The 12,191-nt window shown below is 46.9% G+C and overlaps 1 protein-coding gene across 4 annotated transcripts; it reads right to left on the minus strand.

Moving 5' to 3' along the window:
• Positions 1 to 118: 118 nt before the first annotated feature.
• AP1M2 (adaptor related protein complex 1 subunit mu 2) lies at positions 119 to 9,606 on the minus strand. Of its 4 annotated transcripts, none has more exons than XM_027857783.1 (12): positions 9,477 to 9,606; positions 8,844 to 9,000; positions 7,905 to 7,972; positions 7,674 to 7,804; positions 6,299 to 6,446; positions 5,928 to 6,054; positions 4,713 to 4,855; positions 4,531 to 4,602; positions 3,176 to 3,334; positions 2,590 to 2,715; positions 1,016 to 1,091; positions 119 to 778 (listed from the first exon to the last, which is right to left on the minus strand). In XM_027857783.1, exons 1-12 carry the CDS (start codon positions 9,516 to 9,518, stop codon positions 756 to 758), a joined length of 1,272 nt encoding a protein of 423 aa, XP_027713584.1. In that variant the 5' UTR covers positions 9,519 to 9,606; the 3' UTR covers positions 119 to 755. The 4 variants fall into 4 exon arrangements, with proteins under 4 accessions (XP_027713584.1, XP_027713583.1, XP_027713585.1 ...); XM_027857782.1 differs by having other exon boundaries at positions 4,713 to 4,861; XM_027857784.1 differs by having other exon boundaries at positions 4,713 to 4,861; positions 9,425 to 9,496.
• Positions 9,607 to 12,191: the final 2,585 nt, after the last annotated feature.

Raw genomic sequence — 12,191 nt, forward strand, 5'->3', positions numbered from 1 at the left:
TTGCAGCATCCTTGCCTTCTCTTACCAGGTCAGCCCCAGGACCCTGCCACCCTCTTTCTCCTGCTCCTTTGCCTCTCAAAGGTGAAGCAAAATCAGATTACTCACTGCAGTGGGTTGATCAGGTTTCAACTTTCTTTAATCTTAAATCCTAAAACTAGATAGGGAGGAGAAACAGAGAACCCACTCTCAGAATGCAAGAGGGTGGAAAACTCAGGGGATTAAAGGCACAACAGGCTCTCCTGACAAGGCACTGAGGCAGGGGGGGGGGGGGGGGGGGGGGTAAATCAGTTCCCCCACCTTTACTTCATATAAAAATTGGAAGGAGAGAGCTCTAAGCAGACCCCTGTTTCCCCCGCCCCCAACCTTCTCTAGTAAGAGAAAATCCCACCTAAGAGGCTCCAGCTACTTGAGGTTGCCTCCAGGCTTGGGTCCCCAGATCAGAAGTGGGGATAATGAAGGGGCTGAGACTCACAAACAAGGGCCATGAGTGCCCACCCTCCCAAATACAGACTAGGCAGACTTCACAAACAGGGACCACAGGCATCCCTCAAATGGATGAGGGCCAAAGCTGCCCCCTAAACACGCAGACAAGATTGCCTCCCATTCACAGTCATAGGTGGGATGGATGCCTCTCAGATATAAGAACAGGGGCCATTCATTCTCACAAACAAATACACTCTTTTAAAAAAAACTTTGGGCAGGAGGGTCCACAGGGTAAGATGTCAGCCTTTGCTGCTCCAAGGTCTGTTTCTTTTCTAGCTGGTCCGAAGCTGATAATCTACAAGAGAGGATAGTTGTCTTAGAGTGGTGATTTGAAGTAGGGGTGGGAACACCTCATTTCCTCCCTCTTTTCCTCCCTTCCCACCCCCCAATCCTTAGTGCCCCCCCAATATCCTTAGTCTATGAAGACAGGGAAAGTAGCATTGGTCTCCAAGGAGAGAAGCCTAGACCTAGCCAGGGGCCGCATCTATCATACCCCTAATCATTTATTACCCCTAGTCTGGGGTATTCTTACCCCCACTCTGGGTGATATACCGAACCCAGGGAAGGGCCTGGTACCCACTCTTCTCAATGATCTTCATGTACCGGACCTGTAAGATAACAAGAAAAATTGTTTCAGTAGGCATAATAACTACTTCTCCAGCCACAACATATCCAATCACACATGTATTCCTGCCTCCAAACAATTCCTCATATCATGGCCAGAATACTCTTTCACACAAGTCCAGTCGTATGCCTCCCTGTTCCCCATGGATTGAACTCCTCTCTGCTGGACGGTTAAGGCCTTCAGCAAGCTGGTGCCATACTCCCCTCTTGTCCAGGTGTCTCTCATCTTACTCCAAGTGTTCTGTGCTCCAGGCAAACTAGACTACACTCAGCCTCTGAAGACAAATTGTGCCTTCCCACCTCTTATCTTTCTTTATTCACAATGTTGTCTGTGCCTATTACATTTCTTCCCATCTTGTAATTCCTGGTTCAATGACCAGCTCCACCAGGAAGTTTTCCTTGATCTCTCTGACCAATAACTACCTACTCTCTCACACAAAATCACAGAATGATAGAGCCAGAAAGTCCAGAGGTTTGTTCTTAACTTGGGGTCCATGGGTTTTTTTTTTAGACAAATTTTGATAATGATTTTAATATAATTGTTTTCCTTTGTCAGCTAGGTGGCACCATAGTGCACAGAGCACTGGGCCTTGGAGTGCCTGAGTTCAGATTTAGTCTTAGACACTAGCTGTGTGACCCTGGACAAGTCACTTCATTAGCCCCGGAATATCCATCTATCTCCCAGGGTGTTGTGTCGATCAAATGAGATAATATCTGTTGGTCGTTGTTGAGTTTTCTCCAACTCTTCATGACCATATTTGGGATTTTCATGGCGAGAATACTGGAGGGGTTTGCATTTCCGTCTGCAGCTCATTTTACAGATGAGGAAACTAAGGCAAACAGGGTTAAGTGACTTGCCCAGGGTCACATAGCTAATAAGTGTCTGAGGCTAGATTTGAACTCAGGAAGATAAATGAGTCTTCCTGATTCCAAGCCCAGCGCTCTGTCGGCTCTATCTAGCTGCCTGACATTTGTTAAGCACTTTGCAAATCTTTAGTTGCTATATAAATGCCAGCTATTATTATTATTCCTTTGTAATCCTTTGTATTTCATTTTATGAATTTTAAAACATTATCATGAGAAGGTCCATGACACAGAAAGGGTTAGGAACCCTTGATCTCTTCTAGCCCCATTTCACAGATGAAGTAAGTGTGGCCCCGAATTAAAGTGATAAGAGCAAAGTCACACATAGACTAAAACCCGGGCTTTGGTGCTCTTTCCACTATCCCGTGCTCATATAGTATGTTTGCACCCTTTCAGTGCCTTAAAACAAGTAATACCCAATGTCCTATTTATCTGACTGTATACATAAGCACGGGCAGAGCAGGGATTGACCCTTTATAGGCCCTCACCTCCACCCCAGCACCCAGCCTAGTACTCCGTATTTTTTTGTGTAGTGAATGAATGAAGGGAAAATGCTAAAATCATTGCCCCGGGCTCATCTTTCCTACTTCCCCCTTCCCAAATCCCACCCCCTTTTACCTGAATCCCAGAGACAGTGAAATAAGGAATCTCAAATTTGACTGAGATGGGAGGCCGGCCCTCCACCTCCTCTTTCTCCACACTGGGTAAACCAAAGTGTGCTCTCATTAGGTACTCCTTTCCTCCCTGCAAGGTCAAATGGATATTGAGGAAGGTAGACAAGTAAACAGGCAGAAGGAAGGATAGGATTGTGCCCTAGGGGATCTCTCCTGGACTATTGGATAGAATATAGATTTTAGCACTGGACCAGACCCCCAAGAGAGCTTCCATTCGAATCTCGCCAGTGAGGCCCAGAGAGTTTGTAGAGGGCTTGTTCAAGGTCACACAGATAGAAAATAGCAGAGCTGGGATTTCTATTCTGGTCTCCCCTGACACCAAGCCCTAAGTTCTCATCGCTTCACTTGGTTGGCTGAATGAGCCCCAGGAGGTTCATTTCATGCTCCTAGCTCTCCCCTCCTAAGGGTCCAGCCCCTTCCCACTGCTCCATACCTAACCAACCAGGCCCCTTCTGCCTTTCCCTGGACCCCTGCTGTTCCCCTCCCACTGCCCCTTGACCCCACCCACCACCTGCTCCTCCAGCTCTCACAGGAAAGGACTTGATGTTCCAGATAACCACATTTTTCTCAGGCAGGTACTTGGCACTGCCCACACTGGTTTTGAATCGAGGGGAATCTGCATCACTGGGCACTGGGACCGCGATCTCCACGCTGTTGGCCACTGACTGCTTCTTAAACTGGCCCTTAGCCTGGCAGAGGTGGGGAGAGAAGCCGAGACTTATCAGACTTGGATGTTTCCCCATTGGTTTCTACATCCTTTTTCTATACCGGTCATCTCTCCCATCTTCCCAGAACCTGTCCCGGCCCCACCTCGCCCCTCCTCCACCCACCACACTCCAGCCAGGCAAATGTCCTCATTGAGATGATAATAACCAGCATTTATAAAGTACCTTAACGTCTGTAAAGCACTTTACATACATGATCTTACAATGTCTTTGCAATTTTGCTCCCTACCTCTCCCACCCTTCCCAAGTCAAACTCACCCTGTCCTTCAGGAGCCAGGTCAAGCCCAACACCCTCTGGGTAACCTTCTCCCACAAAATCCCAGGACTGGGAGAGTGCTCCAAGCATGAATCCCCTCTGACTCCCTTAATAAGTGGCCATCCAATTCCCTACTTCTAGTAATGGAGAACCTACTGCCTCCTAAAAGATTTTATTCTACTTTTGGACAGCTCCCATTGCAAGCGTTTTTCCTGATGTGGAACCTCAGACTGGTTCACTGCAGCACCCATTCATCCTTCTCATTCTGCCCTCAAAGGTGGAGCAGAGCAAGTCAATCCTTTTTCCCCCAGAATTGCGCTCATTAGATATTTGAAGACAATAATTTTGATATCCCCTCCCTCCCTCCATGTCTTCTCTTTTCCAAGTTAATATTCTCTAGTTCCTTCTGTGGACTCTGGTAATGATATGATCTCCAGTCCCCTCACCACCAAGGTTATCCTCCTCTGGATTCAATCCAATTTCGTATTTCCTGAAATGCATTTACTTCTGAATGTCAGTCACAAGCTTCAGATGTGGCCTGACCAGAGCAGAGAACAGTGGGAGCAACACCTCTCACATTTTGAACCTTAAACCTTAAACCTCTTTTAATGAAGCCTAATTCTCCTTCTCCTTCTTCTTCCATGACACACCATCAGTTCAGTAAGGCTGTGGTTCGCTAACATGTCTGTCTTTTTCACAGGAATTGTTATCTAAGCATCCCTCTACCAGTTGATTTTTTGGGCCCAACTGCAGGATTTTACATTAATCCCTGGTACGTTTCATCTTCTGAGATACATCCAATTCTAGCCTGGAGAGATCTTTTTGGATTGTACTCCATTAAACATGTTAGGGGAACAATAATCAGGAAAGAAGATGGGCAGAGGAAGTCCAAGGTCCTTCATACCTTAACCATAATTTCTACGCGGCTGTGTGAGAATTTCTCAATGACAGACTCAATCCAGATCAGTGGTTTTACCTGTAGGGAGAAAGAGTCCCAAAAGCTCAACCTTAGGCCATGGGATCGGGCAACACCTCCAAAAAAACATTAGGGCTGGGGCCAAAGCCTCCTTAAGTGGGGAGACTCACCTGGGTGTTGAGCCGATAAGACATGAGCTCAAAGTCACCATCAGGTGGGATGAAGGAGATTGTTCGATCATTGTCAAATCTGGAGAGCCTTACGCACTGATGGAACTTAACATCTTCCAATTCGACAGACTTGTTTTTGTTGCCTGAAACTCAGAGAAGAGGAAACTGTTGTTTTAGTTGGAACATACTATCTGGACCTGGGTTCAAGTCTCCAGTCTGATCCAAGTGACCTTGGACAAATCACTTTACTTATCAGAGCCTCAGTTTCCCCATCTGTAAAATGAGGAAGTTGGATTAGATCAGGATTTCTTAACTTTTTTGTGCGTGTCATAGACCCCTTTGGCAGACTGGGAAAGGCTATGAACTCCTCAAAATAATGTCTTTAAATGTATAAAACGGGGCAGCTAGGTGGTGCAGTGGATAGAGCACCTGCCCTGGAGTCAGGAGGACCCGAGTTCAAATCTGATCTCAGGCACTTGACACTAGCTGGGTGACCCTGGGCAAGTCACTTAATCCCATTGCCTAGCCAAAAAAAAAAAGGACTCGAATGTATAAAACAAAACACATAGGATTACAAGGAAACAAATTACATTGAAATAATATCTTTATGAATAATCAAAATATTTTTTAAAAAAGACAAGTTTATAGACCCCAAGTTAGTATTCCCTGAACTAGATATCATCTAAGGTTCTTTCCAGCTTTAATTTCAATGATACAATATGTTAAAAGTTCATATAGTCTAGATTCTTTATTTTACAAGTGAAGCAACTGAGACTCAGAAAAGAAATGATTTGCTGAAGTTCACATGGCTACTAAACAGAAGACCCAAGACTTGAACCCAGGCAGACTTTTTGACTCCAAATCCAAGGATATCTCTACCACACCACCTTGGCTTCTTTACTCCTTTCATCACTCTAAAACCCCTAGTCACCTCAAAGGCTGATATTCCCTGCCAGAGCATCCCAACCTTCTATAGGGTCACTCCTCCAAGGTCATGCCACCCAAATCCTCAGAGTAACTCCAACCCAGGGCCACTTCCATTCATTCCTCCCTCATTCTCTAGATCTCTCAAACCTTCGTAACCGTCCTACTGAAAATCTTTGCCTAGTGAAGACCTGCTGAGGGGATGTCTATGATACTTCCCTCTATCTCTTTCCCCCCAAGGATGGACTAGAAGCTAATTCCTAGGGAGGGCCCCAGACCCCAGAAACTTACGTCCAGTGAGTTCAAAAAGCACCCTGTCATTGAGACCTAATCTCAGCTCCGGCATGCCAGACAAGAACACCTTCAGTTTAATGGTGCCCACAATCTCACTCAGCAGCACACTCCCATTGGCATTGACCTGAACCAATGGGGAGTAGGTATCAGCAGGGGTGGTGGAGGGTGGGAGTGAGCGAGAACAGACCCCAATTCTCCCATCTCCCTTCCCTAACAGCAGTTGCCACAGGCAGTGAGCACCACCTTGCCCCCCATTCCACCCACTGATAATTCCTGACCCCCCAGACAGACAGCCTCTTGGGTTCTGACTGGTGATAATTCTAATCCCCATTGCACCTACCCTCAACCTTAGCTTCCCAGGGGCTTACCAGTAGGTTGACAGACTCAATCACATCAATGAAAACCTCATTCTTCTTATATTTGATACCCTCTGAGCGCCAGGACACTGCATTGGTGACTGTAGGAGGCACCCGGGATTTGCCTGTCTCTAATTTGTTGCCCTGCTGGGTGATATACCTGGAGGAAGAAAGGGGAAGGAATTAGGTCTATGTTCTTACGTCCCCTCTCTACCTCCCACCTGGAAAGGCCTCCAGCATGTTACCAATATTATCTCATTTGATCCTCACAACAACCCTGGGTGGTAGGTACTATTAATACCCCCATTTTACAGATGGGGAAACTGAAGTAGACAAGGTGACACAGCTAAGAATCTGGGGTTAGATTTGAACTCATCTTCCTGACTCTAGAACCAGCACTCTATCCGCTGTGCTGCCTTATTGTAGGCACTTAATATGTATTTAGTGACTGCTTATCCACAGTCAAAGATGTAGTGACTAGTAGAGCTGGTATTTGAACAAGGCCCTCTTACTACAAATCCCATGTCTTTTGTTTGTGTACTATGCTTTCCCCCCACTAATGCTATAGGGGGTGGGTAGTAAAATAATTATTATCCCGTTTTAAAGATGAATCAATAATCTCAGAGAAGGGAAGTGATTCATGCAAGGTCAAATGGCTGACAAAGGACAAAGGACAAAGTGAGAACTCTAGGGCAGGCCCCCAATTCCAAATTCAGGGTGTTCTACCACGTCTGGTGGCCTCTCTGTTCCCCAGGAGATAGAATCATAGAATCATGGACTGAGAATTGGGAGGGATCTTAGAGATCATCCCATTTTACAGATGAGGAAACTAAGGCTCAGGGAGGTCAAACCACTTGCCAAGTTCACCTAAATAGAAAGTGGCAAAGAAATGAGGTTGGAAAAGATGAATGCTAAGGGCCCTTGCAGGGCAGCTAGGTGGCGCAATGGATACAGCACCAGCCCTGGAGTCAGAAGAATCTGAGTTCAAATACCAGCCTCAGACACTTACTAGCTGTGTGACCCTGGGCAAGTCACTTCACCCTGCTTGCCTCAGTTTCCTCATCTGTAAAATGAGCTGGAGAAGGAAATGGCAAACCATTCCAATATCTCTGCCAAGAAAACCCCAAATGGGGTCATGGAGGGTTGGACATGACTGAAATGACCAAATAACAAAGGGCCCTTCCAGTTCTGGCACGGCTTGCCTCTAGAATCAGCCTTCCTTATGCTGGTGGAAAGAGCAAAAGGAGAGATGAAGCATGTTAGGGACTGGGGAGTAGAGGTGGCCCTGTGATCTTTCATTAGAGTCCTGGGGAAATAACAATTGTATCTGAAGCTCCTAGGACCTGGTGGGCCCTGGGGAGGCTGCCCCCATCCCAGTTCCACTTACTCCTGGAGGATTTTGCTGTCCGTGGTCTGGGGAAAGCCAAAATCCATGAGCTCATCCAACAGCTCATAGACGATGACAAAATTGTCCCGGATGCTTTCCTCCTCTAGCTCCTTGAAGTACTCAGAGAATACCTGTTGGGGAGGAGAAGCAGATGGGTGGAGGGAGAATAGAATGATCAGTACCCTTCCTATCAAAAAGTCAGGAGCTAGAAAATGGGGCTAGGGTTCTCACCTCCACAACTTTGTAGAGGAAGGAGTACACCAGGGAAGCGTTGGCATTCTTGAGTGTGGTGGCCACCACTATTACCAATCTGGGGTCAAGGAAAAGGCATCAACATGGTGGGGTGGGGGAGTGAAACAGGAAAGCGGTCTTTCCCCCACCCCTATTCTCTGCAGCCTTCCCACCCCCAGCACACAGCCAGCTCTGCCGCCCAACTCTGGGGTCCCTACCACACATCCCAGCCACTGTTGGCTCTGACTGGCCTTGGGACACGGGGCACCATCAATCACTACCCTCTTTGGATCCTTGTTCCCCTCACAGTTCTGGGTCACTAGCTACAGGTAAAGAAGAGCTTGTTCAGACTCATGGGTGCTGGAACCAATCAGAAGGCTTGGATCTGATTACCTAATCTGCAGCTGTCTACTGGGTAACACTCTCCAAGCCTCAGTAACCCTTCTCTGTAAGACTGAAAGGTGACTAGATGACATCAAATTACTCTGAATCCTATGAACAAAGACTGAGGGCCAGTGTGAAGGTAGGAGAGGAAAGGAGGTTTGGTGCAATGAAAAGAGTACTAGATTTGGAGTCTTGTCCTCTTCTGACGCTAAAACTTTAGTGTGGTCCTGGCTAGGTAATTTCATGTCTAGGAGCCTTAGTTTCTTTATCTGTAAAATAGGGGTGATCTTCCCTCCCCTGCCCTCTTCGCAGGGCTGTTGTTATAAGAATCCTATGAGAAAATGTCTGAAGACCCCAGATCAGTGGTCCTAGGTTCGGGGTTAGAGGGTCTGGGAGATTGGATAGACAAGGACGCAATCCGCCTTTCCAAAGCCAGGGAACAAGGAACCAGGCAGATGTGACCATGGGCAAAGCTTTAGAACCCAGAGGCAGCTCTAGCATGATGCCCTCCTTCCCACTTCACTCTCCCCAAGGTCCTGGCAGGAAGAAGGATGCAATAAAGGTTGCTATGTTTGATCCACAGGAAATGCACCCTGCCGTGGGTCAGCAGTGGAGTCAGGGCTCCCTCTTCTTCCTTCTGCATCAGCAGGGGCATGAAGTGGTCAATCTCTGCCATGTTCACATCCCCCTTATAGTTCCGGCAGATCAAGGGCTGGTCAGTGGGAGAGAAGGAAGGGGGTGAAATTCCTCCCCAATCTTAGCTCCACCCCCTTTTCCTTTGCAGGCTCAGCACTTTCATCCCAACCCATGTGACAGCCTGACTACCTGGTCACCTGGGGTGGGGGGGGGAGGAAGGAGGGGCCCCCACAAGGGAAAGGGTCTGGAGTGAGGAAGGGCTGTCTTCACAGGGAACTTCTCTTTCCCTCAGGTAAGCCTGACCAACTGGTTGACATCTGGGATAGTGATGGGCTCAGAAGGCTGGTCACCCAAGACATCTAGATTCTTTCCTCCAGCCAGAGAAGGGGGCCTCTGGGAGGGAGGGGAGTCCTAGCTCCTAGGATTGGACCTAAGGCCCAGCAGAAGTGAACTTGTCTGAGGGTTGTCTGCACCCCTACCCCCACCCCCCCAAGTCTTACCTGTTCGGGACTCTTTCACACCCCAACACCTAGGAAAGCAGCCCTTTCTCACCTTCCCCTTCATGTCCAGAATGAAAACAGCAGAGGCAGACATGGCGGTAGCAGGGCCCGGTCAGAGCAGAGGCCTTGCTAGGGGCAGCAGGGAGGAGATGTTCGACGCTTCCTCCTTCCTGCAAAGGCAGCGTCACCTCACTCAGGTAGGAGCCCAGGTCCAGGTGAGCAGCTCTTAAAGGGGAGGTGACCCAGGTGAGCAACTTCCTCTGCCGACAGAAATTCTCCTCCTGCCTGGGGCGGGGTTGGGGAGGGATCCTAGGGTCGGAGGATTTTGAGCAGGAAGGGACTTAGTTTTTTTTTTTAGTCCAACTTCCTCCTTTTATAGATGGGGAAACTGAAGCTTTAAGAATGGGAAGTGACCTTCCCAAGGTCACAAAGTAGCAGAGCTGGTACAATACATTCCCAAGAAGGAGTTATGCAGACAAAGAGAGGTAAAGGATATCAGAGAAACATTTCTCTGGAAAAGAGGGCTAGGCAGACAGCTAGAACCAGAATCAGCTGATGTCCTAGGGATGTCAGAAGAAAAAGAGAAGGAAGCCGTGTTTGGTGGACCCCCTTGGGTAAGCTTAGGGGGAACCAGTGAATGAGAATGCCCAGAATGGGCATGTAGGATGGACTATGATGGCCTCATGGGAGGGAATCTTCACATGGATCCATTAGCGTTTGACATTATGTCTCTAGCCTGTGCCTCGGTTTTCACTTCTGGAAAACTAAAAATCTCTCTCCTCTTTTCTCCACTCCTTCCCCTCTCCCCTTCCCCCTCCCCCATCCCTTTTACTGTCTTCCACTTCTTTGACCCAGGATTCACAGCCCAGCTCATTGCAAGGAAGGAAAGAATGAGTCCCATGTTAGTGGTAAGCCCTTTGAAAAAAACTATATCCTAGACTTTTCCATTCTTGGGTGACCCGGATCCAAAGTGATGGAGTAAATTGTCCAACCTAAGCTAAGATTGTAGTTTCCTCCAGGAGTGTGTTGGACAGCCCATACAAAGGAAGGGGCCAGGGACCTCAGTCCAACAACCCCTATCCCTCCTCAGCAGCTAGTTCTCTACTGGACCCTTGGGGGTTAATTAATCATCCACCCAAATCTCCCCTTTGTCTGTGTGTGTGTGTGTGTGTGTTTATTTTCAATTTTTATAGCTATCTAACAATTTCCCACCACCTTTATTTTCCCTTTTTTCACATTTTAAATGATTTATTATAAACATTACACATCAATGTAACTAAACGTGCTTTGCAATTATTCAGAGTTAAAGTAGTTCTGTAGCAGGGGAGGACATCTGTTATATTCATATTAAACAAAAATGTCTACTTTCCTGAAACATTCTTCTGCTGGTATAGAGATCAGCAAATAGTAGGAATATAGACATTTTTCAAAAGTTTTAGGTCAACAATTTTTTTGTTTTGTTTTAAAATGCTTCATTGATGCTTTCCCCCCACCTAAATCTGTCACTGCTTACCAATTGCCCTCCCTCAAGTAGAAACCTTACCTCATAACAAATATATAGTTGAACAAGAAGCAAAACACATCAAGATACTGGCCATGCCTGAGGATGCACATTTGGTTCTGTATTTCAAGTTGAGTGGTTCCCAACTTTTTTTGTTCTTTGAACCCCTTTCAACAAGAACAACAACAAAATGTGTTGTGAACCCCCAGGGTAATTTAATATACTACTCATAATATTCTGTAATTAATTGCTAGCGGCAGCTAGGTGGCGCAGTGGATAGAGCACCGGCCCTGAAGTCAGGAGGACCTGAGTTCAAATTCAGCCTCAGACTAAGCACTTGACACTTACTAGCTGTTGTGACCCTGGGTAAGTCACTTAACCCCAACTGCATAAAAAATAAATAAATAAATGAATAAAATTATTTACTGATTAAGGCACCATTAAAGAATTTTTAGAGTGAACTCCCTTGGAGGAGTAGCAGAAGGAAACAAGTATTCATTCAGTGCCTACTATGTGCCAGCTAGGATAGCCCCTTGAGGCAGCTGGGTGGCACAGCAGAGTAACAGACCTGGAGTCAGGAAGATCTGAGTTCAAATCCAGCCTCAGACACTTACTAGCTATGTGACCCTGAGCGAGTCACTTAACCCTGTTTGCCTCAGTTTCCTCATCTGTAAAATGAGCTGGAGAAGGAAATGGCAAACCACTCTAGTACCTTTGCCAAGAAAACCCCAGATGGGGTCATGAAGTGTTGAACGAGACTAAAAATGACTGACCAACAACAACAGCTATGTGTCAGGCACTGTGCTAAGTGTTTTTACAAATATTATCTCATTTGATCCTCATAACAACCCCTGGAAGGTAGGTGCTATTATAATCCCCATTTTGCAGTTGAGGAAACTGAGGCAGACAGAAATTAAGTGACTTGCCCAGAGTCACACAACTCGTAAGCATCTGAGGTCAGATTTGAGCTCGGGTCTTTGGGCCCAGGGCTCTACCCATTTCGACAGCTGGCTTCCCTTGAACCGTTCTTTCAAACCCTCAAGGGAGTTCCAAGCCGCGGCACAGAAGCCACAGCTCTTTCCATCAACTCTCTGCCAAAAGGTGAAGGATATGCTTCATGATTAGTCAATGCTTCAGCCTGGGTTCTTTCAGGGTTCCTTGCCCCCTGTTGTTGTTGTTGGTGGTGGTGGTGGCGGTGTTCTTGATCCTTCATTTTTTTTGAAGGGGACCAATCAACCCCTTCCTGTTATTATGGTGATGGAGTAA

This window comes from Vombatus ursinus, unplaced genomic scaffold (genome assembly GCF_900497805.2).
Source record: "Vombatus ursinus unplaced genomic scaffold, bare-nosed wombat genome assembly UNPS02012319.1, whole genome shotgun sequence".
Taxonomy (NCBI): Eukaryota; Metazoa; Chordata; class Mammalia; order Diprotodontia; family Vombatidae; genus Vombatus; species Vombatus ursinus.